The sequence below is a fragment of the Condylura cristata genome, unplaced genomic scaffold (assembly GCF_000260355.1).
Source record: "Condylura cristata isolate star-nosed mole 26May11 unplaced genomic scaffold, ConCri1.0 scaffold00005, whole genome shotgun sequence".
Lineage (NCBI taxonomy): Eukaryota > Metazoa > Chordata > Mammalia > Eulipotyphla > Talpidae > Condylura > Condylura cristata.
In genome coordinates this window covers 42,384,806-42,405,016 of record NW_004567106.1, presented here as the reverse complement: position 1 = coordinate 42,405,016, position 20,211 = coordinate 42,384,806, and the positions used below count along the sequence as shown (strand labels likewise).

At 37.7% G+C, this 20,211-nt stretch overlaps 2 protein-coding genes across 3 annotated transcripts in view; one reads left to right on the top strand and one right to left on the bottom strand.

Moving 5' to 3' along the window:
* The window catches only part of LRRC17 (leucine rich repeat containing 17), a 35,498-nt gene extending 30,068 nt beyond the window's left edge, over positions 1-5,430 (bottom strand). The window contains exon 1 of one of the 2 annotated variants that reach the window (XM_012720924.1): positions 5,354-5,430. The gene's annotated coding sequence lies outside the window, so the exon portion shown is untranslated. Of the gene's footprint in view, positions 1-1,481; positions 1,649-5,353 lie in introns of those variants that run through there. The other variant, XM_004676905.2, reaches the window with a different exon arrangement.
* Positions 1-20,211, top strand: part of FBXL13 (F-box and leucine-rich repeat protein 13) — a 122,845-nt gene that overhangs the window by 68,120 nt on the left and 34,514 nt on the right. Inside the window, exons 11-15 of the mRNA XM_012720759.1 lie at positions 1,412-1,541; positions 14,690-14,788; positions 15,669-15,786; positions 15,881-16,043; positions 19,425-19,544. Of these exons, the coding sequence (XP_012576213.1) occupies positions 1,412-1,541; positions 14,690-14,788; positions 15,669-15,786; positions 15,881-16,043; positions 19,425-19,544 (630 nt within the window). The remainder of the gene's footprint in view (positions 1-1,411; positions 1,542-14,689; positions 14,789-15,668; positions 15,787-15,880; positions 16,044-19,424; positions 19,545-20,211) is intronic.

The window sequence follows — 20,211 nt, the reverse complement described above, 5'->3', positions numbered from 1 at the left end:
GTGTTGTGCGGCTTGCTTTGGAACTCCTTTACCAAAGCAAGCTAGAGAGGGATCAAAACAGGAGAGGGAAGAGCACAAGGGAATATGGTGACAACTCACAGGTGTCTTGGTGGTGGCAATTTTATGGGGATTACAACTGAAAGGAGAATGAACCAACGATGTAAAAAAAATAAAGGGCTGTCAGACACAACAGCATCCCTTTCTGCCCCCAACAAGTTCTACTTTGTTAACTGAATCACAAGGGTACACTCTAGGAGAGGAAGCTTAATTCAAGGGTGCCAGGAGTGGGGACTAGTCTTTGACATGTTAGGGTGCTTTCTCCTTCTTGCCTCTGCCCACCCAGGACACTCCCCTCTCTGTTCTGCTGATTCTCACAGACACAGCCTTACCAGAGGGAAATGTGTATTTTGAAATAAATAATTCAGTACAGATTGGGAATTATATTATAAGGGGGGGCTCAAAGTTTAGGAATACATCTGATTACTGGTCACCGTTTGCATAACATTTTCACTTATGTGAAGGTAAACGTCATTAGTCGTTTGTGGGTTTTTGAGAAACACAGAGGTATTTCCTTCCCACTCTGTTGTTTTTGCTTTCTAACTTGCTGTTAAACTGTTGCAGATCACAAACCAAAGCTGGCAGTAATAAAAATTCTTGTACTTAACAAACAAACAAACACACACACACTAACTTAGGAGTGTCCCTGTTAGGACTGCCTCATCCTGATTGCCCCTGGAAATACTCATTTTGGTCATTGTGGTATTATGCCATATAGAACCTGCTTCAACTCAGCAAGATGGATAGTCTCTGATGTAATTTTTATTCCTCTCATGTACCCTACTCATTTGCAGACTGTGCTTAGCCCATTTTAAATTCACTTGATATATTAGTCTTTATAAAAATGAAACTGTTATTTACAAAATCATAAACATTTAAGTCTATTTTTTTTCAAACCATTTGGTGATCATGTTCATTTTTAGTCTATGTTCAATTTTACCTCAAATCCTGACTCTTTATAACAGTTAGTTGCCATTTAAAGGTTTACAGTGGTTTTGTTCTAGACATTTTGTGCTCGGGTCTCCCGGTTAAAACCTCACTGCAGTAATGCATGCTCTTCATTTTGGGTTCAAACACAAACTAACTTCCAGACCATATAAATACACCAACATCCCCTACCCCAGACCTTTAACCCAGTCAGCTCTCTTAAAAATCCAGGCAAAGTTTTGATTTGAAATGTCACCATGCACTATCTAATATATTGCTTTAATCTTTACCTAAGCGAGAGAAAATTAACAAGTTCAACTGGTGAATATCTGCAAAATTAAGTTGCAGCTTTACTTCTCTTTGTCAGAAAGATATGAGAAAAAAACTAAAGTATAATCAATCTTCTTCTCTTGCCCTGTCTTTTCAGGCACTTTCACAACTTACAGAATCTTAGCTTGGCTTATTGCAAAAAGTTCACAGACAAAGGTTTACAGTACCTGAATTTAGGGAATGGATGCCACAAGCTCATCTATCTGGACCTTTCTGGCTGCACCCAGGTTTGTATCCACTCTCTCCTTCCTGCAGCAGGCAAGGAAGTCCTCCGGGAACTGGCTCCATCCAGTCTCATGTTATACTAACGCTGTGCACAAACCGCAGCACACACATTTCAGAGGTTTTAAATTACATGGCCACAGCTGCTTAAATTTTCCCCAGGACTGCTACTATAGGCTCTTGGCCTCCGTCCACTGGGGTGTCACATCTACAAACCCGCGGAGCCCATTGGATGATGAAACCCACCACTTCTGTGGAGAGACTCTGAGCACAATTATAATACCAGAGTCCAAATCTTGAAAACTTGAGAATGCTACCAAAATACAAACAAAGGAAACCTATTTGGAGGGAGAATTTGCCAAGAACATCTTAAAAAGCCAATTAGCTCCCAGATGGGTTTTCGAAGAGTAAATTATATTGCGTAAAATGCTACAAGTGATAAATATAGGACAACAACAAAGATTGTAATTACAAAAACGGCACTCTATTTTTTTGCTAAATAACATGAAATTTGGAGATAATCATGGGGAAATATTTAAGATTGAGGAAAAGAAGGTGGAGATATGCAGGACAGAGCATAGCACTTTGGAAACAGTTACTGATTCACTCACAGTTTCCTTAGCTCTCTTTTGGTAGATTTAAGTTGTCATTATTTTAACTTCCTTTGTTTCACCTCTCTGAATATCTTACTGAGCATGTTCATCATTCTACAAGAGCATATGTAATTGCACAGCTGAGAACTGGCTGAATTACTAATAGTTTCTATTTATTTGGTTGGTACTAAATACCAGGTACTATACTGAGTGCCTTATTGTGATCCAATTTACTCCTTGTCCAAATGCTTGTGGTGTATACTTATTATGCTCCATTAGTGACAATGTATGGTTGCACCTCTGGTGAAAGAATATGATACTAATTCAGTTAGAAGCATTTGCTGCTAAACACAGGGCAGGCAGCTTGTGGAATACAGGTACAACATGGGTCTCCCCCAACACACGGAACTCTTACTCAGCCACCACCACTTGGCCACATGGTTTCCTGGTGCAATAGGCAATGGAGATGATGTAGGAAAAGGGGGAGAAGACTGTAAGGCAGGGATGTTATGTCTAGAATTTTCATTTGTTTATAATGCACAGATATACAGCTTGCCAAATACCAATATTTATTATTATTCTATGATCAAGAAGGCATAGTGTTCCTTCCATCATGACTAAATTTTAGACAACCTTCTTCCTGATCTCCCTTCATTTTCAGCCTTTCCTTTAGAAGACTTGCAATTATAACTTCTTTCTCTGTTCCCTTTAACATGTGAATCTCTTTAAAAAAATTTAAGCTGTTCTTATTAAAGTAATGCTGACTTAGAGCACTGGATACATTTCAGGGTTATATATTCAAACTTCTCTAAGAATGAAACCAACCAAAGAGGGCAACCTATGAAAGGGAGAGGTGATAGGTTAATTGTCAAAACAGGTTTTCAGTTAGAAACATGATTAATTTCCTTTTTACCTAAGTTTGTTTATGTTGGATTTCTATGGCTGAAACAGAAAGAAACTAGTACAACCCTGTTACAGTACAACTGGTGAGGGTGTGATTCCCACCTAGCTTTTACTTGGGGTAACACAGAATAGTGGTTAGACTTATGGAGAATCTTAATCCAGAGGAAAAAAAGCCATAAGACTCAGAGAGAAAATTATAAAGGTTTTTCATAACTGTTCATATGCTTGTATTTTTTAAAATAACCTTTTTAAAATGATTTATTTATTATGCTTACAGAACTGAGGTACAGGCCAGAGGTGTGGTGGGTGAATGACAGAGCTGGGAGTAAAACAGGCAGACTGACAAAGTACGCTGCTGAGGGGACCAGCAGGTGGGTCAGGGGAGGTCTGCCATGCCATGTGGGTTAGCTCCCTGGCCAGGGATCGAACTCATGCTGCAGTGGCTGTAGAGAGCTTCATAATGCAGTGCTTTTACCCGCTGTGCCATCAGGAAGAGCCCCATATGCTGGTATTTAGCCATGTACCTAAATATCCTGTTTTGAGCATTCTTGTGACTGACCACAAAGCAGTCCTTAGCATCCTCACAGTCTGATTAAATCTGCTTTCCACTTTGCTAACTAACACTGACAATGGGACCCAGTGGTCAAAGGTACTTCTAATTTGGGTGGGGAGCAGAATTCTGTCAAAGTATAATATGCATACAGAAAAATGCACAAAGTACGATGAGTATTTAAGTACACATTTTGGTGAACCAGCATTTGTGCTGAGAATACACACAGGTGTCAAATAGCAGGGTCGGGTATGTGTTATGTTTGACTTTTGTTGGTATCACTAACTTTCCAAATTGGTTCAGTCAATCCTGATATTTTTGTGATTTAGAAAACTCATGTAGATATAATTTCTATGGAAAAGTTAGAGCTGTGGCTACCCATATTCACTCCTTACATTTATTTTCATAGAATTATTATTAAAAGTGTACTACAAGAGAGTTAGGGGAACAATATTCAAACCTAGAGTAGGTTTCTGTGCTGATAAATGCTCTTCCTTTCTCAGAAATTAGCAGTAAATACATCCATTATTCTTAGAGTAAGTAAAATAAAAACTCCATCTCTATAAATATAAATATAATCTTACTATACAACCAATCATTATGCTCCTTGGTATTTACCCAAAGGAACTGAAAATGTTTATCTACACAAAATCCTGCATTCAGATATTGCTAATAGATTTATTCACACTTGCCAAAACTTAGAAGCAAGAAGAGGGCTCTCAATAGGTGAGTGGATAAATAAACTGTGGATACAGAGTAATATTATTCAGCACCAAAAAAGTAAGTAATAAGTACTGAAGTCAACTTACATTCACTTGGCACAGCAAGAATGTTTCATTAAACTTCCTCTTTTCAGACATTTTTACCTAGTTTTCAGAATTCTTCTGGTGACTATTTTCAGTAAAAGAAATTAAGAGATTTAGAAATGTATTTTCTCTTTATAGTGCAGGGCAGAAAAAATACTCAAAGATAGGAATATAACCAGGAATTTCTATTTTATATCATATTAGGTTTAATTTACTTATTTTGGAATTCAATTACCAAGAACAAACTTATTCATACTCTTCAGTTTATGACACACTTTTATCATCCATTTATGCAAATCTACTCTCCTGTTTGAATTATCCTTTTCAGGCAATTTCCCACTCCCAATTCCCTCTTCCTACAGAAGCAAACCTTCTTCTTTTTCTTCCATGGATCCTTTATTCTAAATGTATTCTTGCATTTTTACATTGTGACTATGTTGTGTGTGTGTGTGTGTTTTAATTCTCATAAATGATATTCTCTGGAAGTCTTGCGCTTCTTACTACTGACAATATTTTAAATGATACCTAAGTCATCTCCTCTTCTTTCCAACCCTTTTTAACTATAGAGGGCCGTTGGTCCATTTTCCTTTTCAGTCTGACCTATTCCTTTGCCATACATCTATGATAAGGAGGACGTATGCGGCATATGTGTATAGTACTAGAAGTATACTTGTAGATGGAAGTGTCACACACATATATGATATATATCCCTACAACCCAGATTTCACTCTCAAATTTTGGGTTCTTGAAAATTGAATCATGCCCCTCCAAAACATCTGTTGAAATTGAAAACTAGCACCTTAGAATGTGACCTTATTTGAAAATTGAGATGTTACGGATACAATTTGTTAAGATGAGATCATTTGAATGGGCCCTAATCCAATATAACTGATGCCTTATTAAAAGGGAAAATTTGGGCACAGAAACATGGAGGGCACCATGTGTACATGAAGACAGGTACATACAAACCAGGGAGTGAGGTCTGCCACGTATCCATCCTTCACAGGCCTCACATGGAGCCATCCCTGCTGACACCATAATTTGCACTTGGAGCCTCCAGAGCTGTGAGACAAAATATTTCTGTTACTTAAGTCACTCAGATTGTGGTGCTTTGTTACAGCAGACTCAGAAATGATGTCTTATCCTTACCCTTCTCACTCACTTCCACAGAGAGAAGGTGTCAAGAAGTCCAGATGACTATTCCTTCAGAATAGTTTGTGGATGTGGTGAGGAATAGTTTGTGGATGTGGTGAGGAATAATTCACCACATCCACAAACTCCACCCAGTCCACGTTACCTCTTGCCTGAATTACTGTAACAGTCTAACCGGTCTCCTTGTATTTACTTGTGACTTTTATCAGTTTTCTCTCAACACAGGAAGAAAAGATTCACAAAAACTAGGCGAAAATTTTGTTTTCAATCATTACACACAAAGTCAACAACAACAACAAAAAGGGACAGCCTCCAGAAATATTCAAATGATTATAATATTCAACACAATGATAGCAATTTATCACTAGTTCATGAATTGTTAAACCTCTCTGGGACCCATGAAACTTAAAGAAAGGCAGTGCAAATTGCAAACTGGAAGATTCTAAGGTCATTTAAGTCTCTCTTGACTACATAAATTTCAGTCATCCTTTTCAGAGAGACAAAGTTCAATGAAGACTTTACTTGTTCACCCTTGAGGCTTGTGGTAGAGGTGAAGAAAGTCACACAGGCATGTACAGGAATGAATATATTAGTCAAATAGAATGAAGATTGCAAAAGCACAGCAAGAGTGGAAAGTGATCATCTCTCTTTCTCTCTCTCAGCAGAAGGCAGAGGGGTGGTAAAAGGAGCCCAGAACTGGAGTTCTGCGACCTGGGAGCCAGTTTTTGTTATACCACTATCACTTGTGCAACCCTAGATGGTTGGCTAGTCTATCTCTGTCCTCTTATCTTTAGAAGAGTTAGGCTGGGCTAGCTGATCTCAGATCTTTTTCAGATTTAGGATTGTATGCTTCAGTAGGATGACTAACCAAGATAACAAAGGAGCAAGAGTAGGGAAAAAGATTAATGTAATTTATTTTGGAAAGGCTAAATTCGAGGTTTCTGTGATACATCTCGGTATCAATGGCAACTACTTAAAAGTGGAAATCAGTCGCTGGAGTAGAAGTGAGGGTGTAGGTACAAATCTGGCAATTTTGCAATAAAACGTAATTGGTACAAGGCTTACCACCAGTTAAACCGTTAGTGGCTAAGGAAATTATGTATCAAAATGAATTTTTAACAGTTAAATTCAAAATCTTTGTTTGATTCCATTTTCCTTTAGTCTGTATTTTAATAGAATAGCATTTGTTAGGTATTGACTGTATACTAGGTGTTAAAGCAAGTACTTTACATTCCTAATCTCATCTAATCTGTGCAAATAACTGTATGAAGCAGATATCATTCTATCCACTTTAGGATATAGAAACTGAACAGTGGCGTGCTGGTAAATGTTTAACAGCTGGCTTTCAGAGAACTGAAAGCCTTGGTTTGCAGTGGGTGCTGATTTCCATGGTATAAATCCTCTAACCATGCTTATTTCAAGCTACAAATGGAAGATCACTGAATTGGCAGTTGGGAGTATGTGTCATAACATTCATCATACAGAGACAATAAACAAATATTCTCATGAGTACAGTCAATGGTAACACATACTAATTAGGAAATGATGAGTTTGAGTATTCACTACTTGTTAATATAATTTTAAGTTTACATTACTAAATTTTTAAAACTAGCTTGTGTTTGTAAACTACAATTGTAGAGTTCCTAAAAACTTAATAATGTGTATTTCTTACATGCTGAGATAAGGTAACTTGAATTAGGTCACACAGAAAACGTTTGGGATCAGGATCATAACTACTAGATTATCATTTGTAAAACTGACATTGCTGTATATTGCAAATAGTAAAAAAATGCATAGATATATCTGCACATGCACATGTGATATATATGTATATACACACACACACATATACACAGTATTACTGCATTTTTCTGCCTGAAAAAAATTAAGTGGTCTTAGGTACCATCAATAAAGAGGAGGTCTGGTCCTAGAACAATCATGAGTCAGAAAAAGTACACTGCATTTTCTGCTTTTCTGGGTAAGATCTTTTGCCTCAGTTTTCCTGTTACTTAAAGATATGTTTTGTGTCCTTTCTGAATTATTCTTTAACCCAGGTTAGAAAAGAAATAGAATAATTCATGAAAATCATTTTGTTTCTTATAGATTGGACTCATAAATGTATATGATTGTTGTAATTATTAGTTTGAATATAACTTTATGCTAGACATACTGAAAATAGAATTAAAGAAATTCAATAAGTGGGCCCTCCCTGGTGGCACAACAGGTTAGAATACAGCACTGCAGGCTAGCTGCAGCTGCTTCAGTGTGAGTTCGATTTCTTGCCCCGGAGGTTACCCACACGGCACTGCAGACTTCCTGACCCTCAACAATGTACTTTGTTGATCTGCCTGTTCTATTCTTTGCTCTGTCTCTGGCGAATCCTCTCACTGCCCCTGCACCTCTAGCCTGTACCCCAGTTCTGTATAACTCAATAAGTAACTATAGTTTAGCAACGATAGTTTAAGGTAAACTCTTTGCAGGCAAATTGTATAAGAATGTTTATTACATTAAGTACTTAAAAAAAGAAAAAACATCTGGCAACAATTTTTAAATCTTGAAGCATCAGATGAGAAAATGATGAGTCTCAGGGGACTAAGATCATGTTTCCCACTCATGAAAAAAGGCTTAAAAAAGTGTAATGCTTACTGAAAAATCTTATTTATTTCAGTGTTTTCTTCATTCCATGCTTTCAGAAAAGACTTAAACCTAGAATTTCATGAACTGCTGATAAAACTCTACTCAGGTCTTTGGATCTGGGTGAAACAAGAGGTGCATAGCAGCTGTAAAGCCACAGGTAGCTCCATAAATCTAGACAAACCAAGGAGCTCTGAGAATCCCTGTGCTGTAGGAAAAAAGTATTAAAAATGCCATTCTCTTAGAAAAAAAGGAGATAAAGCTGCATTATAATACAAGGGAAGAGCTAAATGAGGAAAAGAACAAAATCGTGCACTCCAGACAAGGACGAGTTATGAAGCGTTTGCCTGCTTCTGCAGATCACAGCTCTGAGTCACTGGCGATGAGGCCACAGCTCTGGCGCGCACGCCTGCCTTCTTGGCATCTGAGGCTTCTCTAATCTGCGCTCTTGCTCTTCTCACATGCTGGAAATGAGACTGCTTTTTTCCTCTTTGGCTGAGTGTTTTAGACAAATGTGGCAATCTTTAACAAATTACCATATTGACATAGTCCCCTTTGGAATTACTAATGTTAATTTACATTCTAAAATGGTTTATTCAGCAACTCCATGGGCTATCAACAAATCTTTGTTGCAGCATACTCTGGGTCAAGGCACTGGGTTATACTACAAAGGACACAACTGCTAACATGCTGTTCATGTTCCTCAGTAAGATACCAGACAGGAGAACAACAACTAGCTTGCTAAAGAAGATGGTTAAAAATTGCAAAGTGAGGGCTATTATCTTTTGTGCTCAGAGATATAAGAGAAAGGAACAACTACCTGAGGCAATTAGGGAGCGCTATCAGGAGGAAGTACCCTTGGGAAATTAGGAGTGAAAGTGGCCAAGAAGATTATATACTCTGATGAGAACAGGATCATCCAAAGGAGCTGAAGGGGCATAATAACTAGGCTTTCCTTCCTGTTCTCACAGAGAACACAGTATTTGAAAGCCTGTCAAACCCAACCCTGGAAAGTGCTGCTATTAAAGATGCATGTGGCACACTTTCATGTAATAAAAACCACAATGTTCCATAATGTTTGAGGATAAATCTTTGTTTTTCTCTCCAATAATTCATTCTACTTGCTAAGCCAGGATGTTCTGAGATCATCAAGAGGTCATGAGGATATAAGGACATGACAGAAGTCATCACATTACCCATTAGTCATTGGTTACAATGCTGTCAGACTGAGAAAACCAGCTGGAAATGGTACAGGAACACAATATAGGCCATGTCTACCTAGGATGGATGTTTCTAGCTGCCATAGAGTCTGGTCCTATACATCTCTCTCTTGTATGTTGCTCAGCTAAGTGATTCAGACACAATGTTTAAAAAAAGTAGAAAATAGAAGCTTGGTTAAGATATTATTCTCTTCCTTCTTTTTTACCACTTTGGAGCAGTGAAGTGGGATTTAAAATAATCTTTGGTGCGCAGCACTTAGGTCTTCATTTCATATAGGTCATTTTCATATAGGAAAGCTCATTTCCTTCACAGACAGCTTTGTCCTGTCATACTAGCGACCCACCCAGAGGAAACTGGAGGGAATTTTCCTCTGATGACCAAAGCTTCTCTACTCCCATCAGTAGCAGTAGATGTCTGCTGGGACTTCAAGGCTGTCGTAACCAACTTCCCCAACCTCCCAACCAATGTTAACTTACCCAGAAAAAGGAGTGGCAAGGTTCCAGCTGGTATCAAAGTTGAAGCCAAAATCACTTTATAATTAAACAGAGACCAGGTGCCAGGTGATATAAGAATTCTACACAGAAAATACACAGGTATCAGCTGTGACGAGGCTTGGTTTTTGGTTTTTGAACATGGTACAATATATTTTGTGTTTTTTTTTTTCTTTAGAGAGGAATTTTTAATTTCAGACATATCTTCATTATTTCAGTGAAGAGAAAGGACAACCAACAGTTGGTTGACCTCAAAGATTCTGTCAGGAATATTTGAGTCATAAAATATTATCCAAGCATCTTTTGGACATTATAAACTGTGTAGAAAAGTAAGCATTTCACGCCAGGATAAAACTAAAAAGTTCTTCTCAGAGGGTTACCCATCCCCCCACTCTCTGGATACTAATCTTATTGGTTGATAGCACCAAGATGTTGGCAGCAGTGTCACAAATCACTCAGCTGTGGCTGTTTATTGTGCTCATTTTTTTTTCCCTTGGAAAATCCTTGGAAATCCTGTCATGAAATGTTTCCAAGACAGGGAAAAAAAATTGTTTATTTAGGGGAAGACTTTTTTTTTTTAAAGATTTATTTATTTGTGCATTCAGAACTGGGGTACAGGCCAGAGGCTCAGGGGCAGCGAGAGGCTTCAACAGAGACAGTGTGGGAAGCAGAAGGCAGATCTACGAAATACACTACTGAAGGGAGCAGCGGGTGGGTCAGGAGAGGTCTACCACGCCTTGTGGTCACCTCCGGGGCAGGCGGCAGGCGGGAATCGAACTCATGCAGAAGTGGCTTTAGCTTCTCAATGCTGTGCTTTAACCCGCTGCGCCACCAGGAAGGGCCCAAGGGGAAGACATTTTTGAAGAAACTTCAGTGTTTTGAGGGTAATGATATAGGATCTGAGGTAAAGGGGAGGAACTTAGAAGTGGGGCAAAAACAACAGCTGCCAGCCCTGGAGCTGTGTATTACCATGGGGAGAGTGGCCTCTCGTCCTGACTGTTAGTGACTGTGTAACTCGATTAAATTATTCATTCAGTCAACACCCGTGGAGCACCCACTCTGTGTTTGACACCATGTCAGGGGCTGAGAAACTTATGGTGAGGAGTAGAAAAGAAACCTGCTTTTAAGTCACACAACTTCTCTGAATACCACTTACTAGTCTGCAATATGAAGAATGAAATGCTCTCACAAGATCCTCTACCTCTAGCTCTTTAACCCTATTTTTTCTGTGGGACCATAATACATGCAGATCATTAACAGGAAAAGTGGCACCCAACATTGTGCTAACCACTTATATACATATATTATCTCATTTTGTTTTCTCAAGAATTTCCTATAATAGGCATTATTATGCCCATTTTATAGATGAGGAAACTCAGTCAAGAGTTTCATTGAATTGCCTTTTGCTGTGAAAGAAAAGCAGAGCCAAGCTCAGAGGTCTGTCGACTCGTCTTCCCCTCTGCATTCCAAACTTTTAATGCTCATTCATCACCCCATAACTTTTCTTTGAGTGTCCTATGGAAAGTTTTTTCAAGAACCCATGATAGTACAGTTCAAAGTTATTTCATTCTGTCTTATGGATCTTTCACTAGCTCTCCCACCCTCCTTAACTGCTAAGTTTTTCTCACTTATCCCAAGTATGGTTTTGCTATTTTATACAAACCCAGTGCTACCATTGTTGGCCTTTACCTTCAGCTTGAAACCATTTTCAATACTGTCTATAGTCAAACTCTGTATTCTTTCTTAGACTTTGTATTACTACTAAATTTAATTCATTTAGTTCCTAATAGTCATCCAACACAGTAAGGAGTTTAAACAGCAAAGATCATCATAAACAGCAAAATAAAGCATGCATAAATTACAGGAGAGCATAATGGGCAAAAATAAAAAATTATGTCATTAGAACTTGAGAAATTGGGGCCTCCCTGGTGCCCTAGGGGTTAAGTCTCAGTGCTATCACCACCAAGGCCTGACTTTGATCCCTGGCCAGGGAGCTCACCCTCATATGGTGTAGCAGACCTCTCCTGTCTCATCTGCTGCGCATCTGCTGCGCCCCTCAGCAGTGTATTTCAGTAAAGCTGCTTGTTTTGCTCTCCACTCTGTCTCTGGTGAAACTTCTCACACACCTCTGGCCTATACCCTAGTTCCTCTATGGAAAAAACAAACAAACAAACAAAAAAACCCTGAGGAATCAATAGACTTGGATTTTATGGGAGGTATAGGTCAGACAAAGAGCTGAGAGGTCCACTGAGTACTGGAGGGGTGAGATGTCTTTTTGGCTGCTAGGTTAGGGGAACTCTGGAAGCCAAGATGGAACAACTGAACTGGATGTTATTACTGAACATCGTTAATCACAAGGAGTACTGGATTAAAAACTTGAACATTTGCATTCTTGGTCTATCAATTTGTAATCTCTGAAAAATTAACCAAGGGACTTAAGTCTTTGCTTCCTCATCTCCCTGAGGTTACTTCAGAAGTCAAAGCTCCTTAAAATAGCTGCCTCTTCTACTGTTCTCACCTCTAGGCATTTTGTGGTACATTATGTGTGAGAAGTCATATCAGTGAGACCTTATGTGGTAGGATATTGGTCATGTATACACTTTGAGAATTCTAATAATGCTGAAAAACATGATTTCTTACAAAGCTATACAAATTAAAGGAATTTAAGCTACACAAGTTAAATTATATATATATATATGTATATATATATATGCATTAAAAATGGAATTCCTCCCCTACTAATGTTGTAATTTGACTTTAAAGAACTCAAGTTCCTTAGTTAAATATTTGGCATTGGAACTTTAAGGGTTTCTGTTTTATGAAAGTGACAATCAGAGGCAACAATAAAATCTAAAGCTAATATTTAGTTATGTCTAGTTCAGGCAGGTGGGGCCAGAGAGGGTAGATGGTTCCAAAGATGCTGATCGAGATAAAAATGTGGATAGGTAAGCTCAAGTGATCAGTCCTGACAAGTAGGGAAGATCAAAGAGTATCAACCATGAGTCTTAGGAAACATGAATGTCCAGTCTTCAAGTTAGCTGTGATAGTTTATGCATCAAATTTGAATGGACATTACTCTAGGTTGGGTTGTGAGGGTGTTTCTGAATGAGAGTAATATTTAACTGGTTTAACATTTAAACCAGTAGACTGCTTAAAGCAGATTGCCTTTCCCAGTGTGGGTGGGCCTCATCCCATCTGCTGAAGACCAGATAGGATAAAAAGGCCGAGTAAGGAAAAATTCACTTTCTCTTTACTTTCTGACCTCAAGCTAAGACACCAGTAACCTCCTACCTTCAAATCTGCACTCAGATTGCAATAATTCCACCAGCTCTCTTGGGTCTCCAGCTTACCAACTGAGAATCTTAGAATTTCTTAGTGCCCAAATTGTGTGAGCTAGTTCTGTCTGTCTGTCCATCCATCTATTCATTCATCATCTCTGCTGGTTCCTGTTCTCTGGAGAACTCTGGCTAATACAGTGCAGTAGGATTTGGATCAAAAAGTAAAGGATGAAGGCAGCTGAGCTCTCTTTGGATAAAGTGGTGAAAGGTCTTTACTCCCTTTTTAAGTACAGTAATGCAAGCTATTCTTAAGGGGCAGTGTAATTTAATGACAAAGAGTTCAGACTCTTGCTAAAACCAGAAGGCTTCGATTCCTATTCTCACACCACTACTTATGAGTTCGATGACCTTGACAAACAATATTGTGAAATACGTCTTTCTAGCTTTCAATTTGTAAGAGACATACATACTTTAAAAAATAAAATGAAGAGTATAATGTGTAATGCCAAATTCTGATTATGCAATGTTACTAGATTGTAAGCATTTTTATATGTCACTACATACAAGTTGAAATCTTAATTTTAATGGGCAATTTAGCAGTTTCAAATTCTTTATTGTAATAAATCCTTCAATAAAAAAAAATCTACCTAAATCAAGCAAATGCTATTATGAAACAGTATTTTCTGAGAACATAATGAAACATCATACATGGAAACCCTTAGAATGATGTCAGTCACACAGAAAATGCTCAGTATCTAGTAGAACGATGATGATAGATTTCTAGTGGTGGCATTACTAGATGAAAGAATGTGAATATTTTTAAGCATTAGATGTCTACTGCTCATTTGCTTTCCAGACAAGATGTCACAGCTTCCATTCCCAAACAGCGGTAAGTGAGAGGATCTACCTCCTATACCCTGACCCTGCTGTTTTTCTCAGTTCAGTTCAGTTTACCTTTTCAAGTACAGAACACCATCTCCCTTTTGTGGCATTTGGGTTAACTGCCAATTTTAGTGATTAGTAGTATGGTGTGTCAGTTTTTCTGTTTCTGTAGATGCCTAAGGGGATGTCAGGAGAATCTTAAAAGGTCTCAAGTGAATATCAGATTGAGGTCTCTGAGTTATACTGTCGTATTATACTTTACCTCTGGGAAACTGGAGTCCTGTCCTAACCCACCATTGCACCAGTGTCGAGATACAACTCCTGGAAACTCCTTCCTATACTGTGAATGTGAAAGAAGAGTCTGTTCTCTTGTTTTAAGGGAGCTGAGTCAGACTGAGAAGGTCTAGGTTGCCAATATGTGTACTACATGGGGTTCAATACTAAGAGGCAGGCAAAGGCCCAGTTAATCAGACTGAAAAAAAAAAAAAAACCAAAGAGGTATTTTCCCCTCTGTCTGCCATATTTTATGCTTCAATTCTAAAGTATCATAGCACAATCATGACCTACATTTGGTTATTACAATATGATTATATGTCATGCTAAAGAATTCTCTTACCAGTTTAACCTATTTTATACAATTCAGATTTCAGTCCAAGGCTTCAGGAACATTGCAAACAGCTGCACTGGAATTATGCACCTGACCATCAATGACATGCCAACTCTAACAGACAACTGTGTAAAAGTAAGAAGCTGGAAAGTATATTTCTTCTCAGTTTCATTAGATGGGCCCATTTTCTATTGGTTAGAATTACTGAAAAACATGAATGGACGTTCATTTTAGATGCTCTGTCAAAGTAATAAAATCATTAAAAATTTACATGGATTTGAATATTTGAATCCTTACCTTAAACTCTGTTTCATAGTTAGGATAGCTTGTTTTTAACATTATAGCCTAAAACATAAACTTTAAATATATTTCTTTGTTTTTTCACTGAGGTCATATTAGTTTATAACACTGTATAGGTTTCAAGTGTACAGTTTCTCACCTCAGCAACAGTATGTATTACCCCAGACCCATCACCAAATGTCCAGATGCCATCTATCACCAACCAATTGGGCCCCGTAACCCAGAATAGGTACCACCATTCCACTGCCAGAGTCTAAGGGTTCGCTGATTTGCTTTGTTTCTCTAAGTTCCACAAATGTGGGAAATCATACAGTATCTGTCTTTTTCCTTCTGCCTGATTTCACTTAGGTGTAGTCCCTCAAGTTTCAGACATCTTGTTACAGGTGGAAAGATTTTATCCATTTTTATGAGTAGTACGTAAGTTTTAAGTTCAGTTCTATGTGTCAAATTTTAAAATGTAATGATTTTTGTCAACATTCCATTTTCTCATGTTTTTCCATATGCTGTAACATCACTTAATCATAGTTTAAATGATGTATTACTCAAATGTAAGCACAGTAAAATATATTGGGAGGGGAAGGCCCCATTTTTTTAAGTTTGAAAAACTGAATAGTTAGTGTCTATTTCTGAAAATATTCAAAAAATGACTTCACTATTTGCTAAAATTTGATCTATATGCTGTGATTAATTTAATCGTGTTTTTTTTCCCCTAAAGGCTTTAGTTGAAAAGTGCCCTCGTATTACATCAGTCATTTTTACTGGTGCACCTCATATCTCTGATAGTGCTTTCAAAGCTCTTTCTGTTTGCAACCTCAGAAAGATCCGATTTGAAGGTCTGTAATATGAAAAATGTAGTTCAGCATCAACTTTACTTTTACTTTCAGAGCAGAACAGTTATTTGTCCTTTCTTCTGTATTTTTAAATCAGGAAATAAAAGAATTACAGATGCATGTTTCAAATATATAGACAAGAATTATCCAAATATCAATCACATTTATATGTCAGACTGCAAGAGGATAACAGATGTTAGTCTCAAGTCACTTTCACCTTTGAAGCAACTGACTGTGTTGAATTTGGCAAATTGTGTAAGGTAATGAATTATTCAGTCACATATTAAGGAAACTTGTATTATCTAGAATGTGCCAGGTCCTTCAGGAACTCATTGGTTAGTAAACAGGAATATCGTGAGACCAACTGTTAATGAGGAGGGAAGTAGAGAGTTCTGCATCACCTAACCCAGACTGGTTATATGGAGGTGCAGGGAGATTTTCAGGAAAAGCCCAGAATATATGGAATCATGGGCCCTTCTAAGAGTAAATAAATTAACAGAAACACTTATAGGCAACCATACTGAGAGATGCTTCTGATAATAGTTAACATTTTCTGACTTACTTATGAGAAACCAATTTTATTTTAGGGTTTCCTCTTGGGTACTAGTTAGATTTCTCCTCTTGTGTATTTACTGACAAATATTGAGTTCCTCTGAAATAAGCACACATACACACAGTGAGTGTGTATAAATGTACTGTGTATATGTGTATGTGTAAAACAAACCTATCTGTATTAATATGTGAGATAAAATTGAATTTCATTCTTATTTTTTACTCAAATGCTTGTATCTTAACCAATTTAAAAATAATGGAGACTTTTTCAGCATCAACCAGTACAGTTGATTAAAAATTTATGGACTCTTGTTGAAACATACTTTCAATATATTGCTGGGTTGACAAAGAGTAAAAGATATATTCAGTATCCAATACACTGTACGATCCTTAATGAACAGAGTCACTGGGACAAATGACAAGCAAACATATAGCCTGTGTTAGCTGTTACAGCAGTTCATGCCAACAGTGACATTTAGACATTAGGCTCTGTCACAACTCATAGCAGGGAAGCTGAGCTTGAGACTTCTACAGTGCTAGACCTCTTCAGCGGGGCCACAGTGGGGAGCATCCAGGTTCCTCGGAGAAGCAGGCTCAGAGCTTCTCTGAAGGTAATCATCTCATGTTGATATTTAGACTTCTAGGATTCTCATAGACTAAGATCAGATACATAGGTACTCATAAGTAAAGGCTGTCAAATGTACAAAGACATGAGTTATGATAAGAGTCACCAAAAATAGCAAAATAAATTTGACCTTCAAGTAATTCAGACATCAAGATTATTATGCATAGAATATCAAGTAACTAGATGTCTGACGTAGTTGAAGAAATGAAAAAGGAATCAAACATGGGCAGGCAACACATAAATTCAGATTTATTTGAAAAAACATTTAGAAATTTAAAAAAATGTCATATGGTTACTGAAAGAAAGAAACTCAAATGATAGAAAAAACAAAGTAGTGGTTGCCAGAAGCAGGGGGTAGTGGTGTGTGTGTGTGTGTGTGTGTGTTGGGTGCTCAACATGGATGAAGGTGTCAAAAGGGGCACACTTCCAGTCACAAAGTATATAAGTCTTGGAGAGACAATGTGCCATGGTGACTAGAGTTAATAATACTGCACTGTATATTTGTAAGCTGCAAAGAAACAAGAAAAAATTATAACTATGTGTGGTGACGGATGCTAACTAGACTTATGGTTATCACTTTGCAATACATACAAATATTGAAACTTATATTGTATACCTGAAACTAAGAAAGTTACACGTCAAATTACATCTTAATAAAAAAAAGGAAACTACTGAGTTTCTAAGTAGCATATTAGAACTCACAGAGGAGAGGATTACAGAGCCAGAAGAAAACTAAAGTGACTGCAGAGTTAAAAAAAAGAAGACAGGGCCCTCCCTGGTGGTGCATTAAGTTAGGACGCAGCACTGCAAGCAAGCAGCAGCCCCTTCAGTGCAAATTCTATCCCTGCCCCAGCCCCAGAGGAGATCCACATGGTGCCACAGACCTCTCCTGACCAGCCTGCTGCTCCCTTCCGCAGTGTGCTTCGTTGATCTGCCTGTTCTCCTACCCGTTCTGTCTCTGGTGAATCCTCTCACTTCCCCTGAACCTCTGGCCTGTACCCCAGTTCGGTATGCATAAATAAATCTTAAGAAAAAAAAGACAAACATAAAAGAGTACATAACATATAGGGAAAAGTCAGAAGGCTTAATATGAGTCTTTCAGGTTGGATTTTTAAAAATTCATCTATACGAAATGTGCCTAAATCAGTAAGCTTGAGTCAAAGAATATAATTTTTTTCTCAATAAGACAAATTGGATCATGTATCACAAAGGGTTTTTTAAATTATTATTTTTGTGTGTGTTTGTGTGTAGAAGATCTGGGGTGTAGTCCAAAGGTGTAGAAGGGAGGGAGGTGAGAGGATTCCCCAGAGACAGGGTGGGGAGCACAACTGGTGGATTGACTGAAATACACTGCTGAGGGGAGCAGCAAGTGAGACAGGAGTAGTCTGCTGCACCATATGTGGTTCAGATCCCTGGACAGGGATCGAACTTAAGCCTTAGCAGTGATAGCACTGAGATGTAACCTCTATGCCACCAGGGAGGCCCACCATGTATGAAGTCTTAAAAGCAAGATCTCATAACTTTCAAACTTTTGATTCCAACAGACTATTCTCTCACCACAAGGCAACTAATTTAGGGATCAATAATGAAAAGTTTAGTAAAATATACATATATAACTTAAAAGTAAAGTTCTAGGCCATCATAATCACCCAAAGAGATGAATAAAACTACATAGGCCCAAGTCCAACCCCCAAACAAATGAATCTGAATAACTAGGGCTAGAACCCCTGCTTGTATATATATTTTTTTGTTAGCGAAAATATCCTTCAATACTTAAGGCCTGATATTTGTCCACAGGTAAATTAATTGGTTGAGTTTGGCCTCCCGTCTTGCTTATCTGCTTCCACACACCAGGGGGCCTTGCTTTTCTTGATGCTGCATAGCCTCAGCTCCTATGACAGATGGAAAGTGGGATGACAGGCACGACAGGAGCCCATGCTCCCCTTCAACTGAAACAGGATCACTATCTATGAATCTGAAGGAGAGGATCCATAGGTCACTTACTGGGTTTCTAGTCCAGTTAAATTGCCCTGTGTTTAGTAGTTATTCCTCTAAAATTTTAGCAATAGCTTGGTTTTTAGTCTGGGTCCTTACTCTTCTAAGTTTTGCAAGAGATTGCATCACAGACTGCTTAACTTGACCACATTTTACCCCAAGAGTAAGAGACCTGAAAACCATCTGTCTTATTATAATTGTCATAACTTAAAAAAATAATTGTAATAAGTATGTCACCTAATTACATGAACAAATGGACAGGAATAGCATTTGTATTAATGCATCTCCCATTACTATCTATTTATACTTTTTCTATTACATTAAAAGCTATATTAGCAAATGCTGACAAAACATTGGTATTTGAAATTTACCTTGTTATTTTGGAATGTTTTGTGCATATAGCTACTATTTTAATAGTATTTTATATATTTATAAAAAAGTACATGTGCACTTTTTCTCTTTCCTACAGAATTGGTGATATGGGACTAAGACAATTTCTTGATGGTCCTGTGAGTATAAGGATAAGAGAGTTAAACTTAAATAACTGTGTTCACCTGGGTGATGCCTCTCTTATCAAACTAGCAGAACGGTATGATTAAACAATCACATTTCAAATCATATCATAGTAATTGTGTATTTTCTAACAGGAGAGATCAGCAATAGATTGCCATTTGAAAAACATCGGGGTTTCCCAGAAGTCTGTCCAATAGTCAGTGAAGCTGAATAAAAGATATGGAGTCATAGATTGAACTAATCTACTAATTATAGTTAAGACATTTCTAGTTAATTTTTACCTTAGGGAAAGTTATAGATGAAGTTATTCATTCACATAAAATCATTTATGTAAATATGTTGCCATAAATGATCCTTTGTACTTTTTAAGGATATTACCTATGCAAACCTTTATTTCCTAAGGACTGTGCTTATGGTTTATTCTTGATCCTCTTTACTTGACAAGGATCTTGTAACACTAAGGATGTATGAAGTTCAATTCCTCTAGGAAACTTGTATGTAAGCAGTATGTGAGAAGACTTAACTTTGTACCTGATTCATTATGGACTTACAATATAGTTTTTTGTAGGCATGTGATTTATTTTTATTAGAAACTGCAATATGAAATCACAGAAAGAATGTTTATATACCAATCTTCTTCCCTCTCACTCAGTTTTTTTTTTTTAAAGATTTATTTATTTATTCATACAGAACTGGGGTACAGGCCAGAGATGCGGAGGGTGACAGAATTCACCAGGAACAGA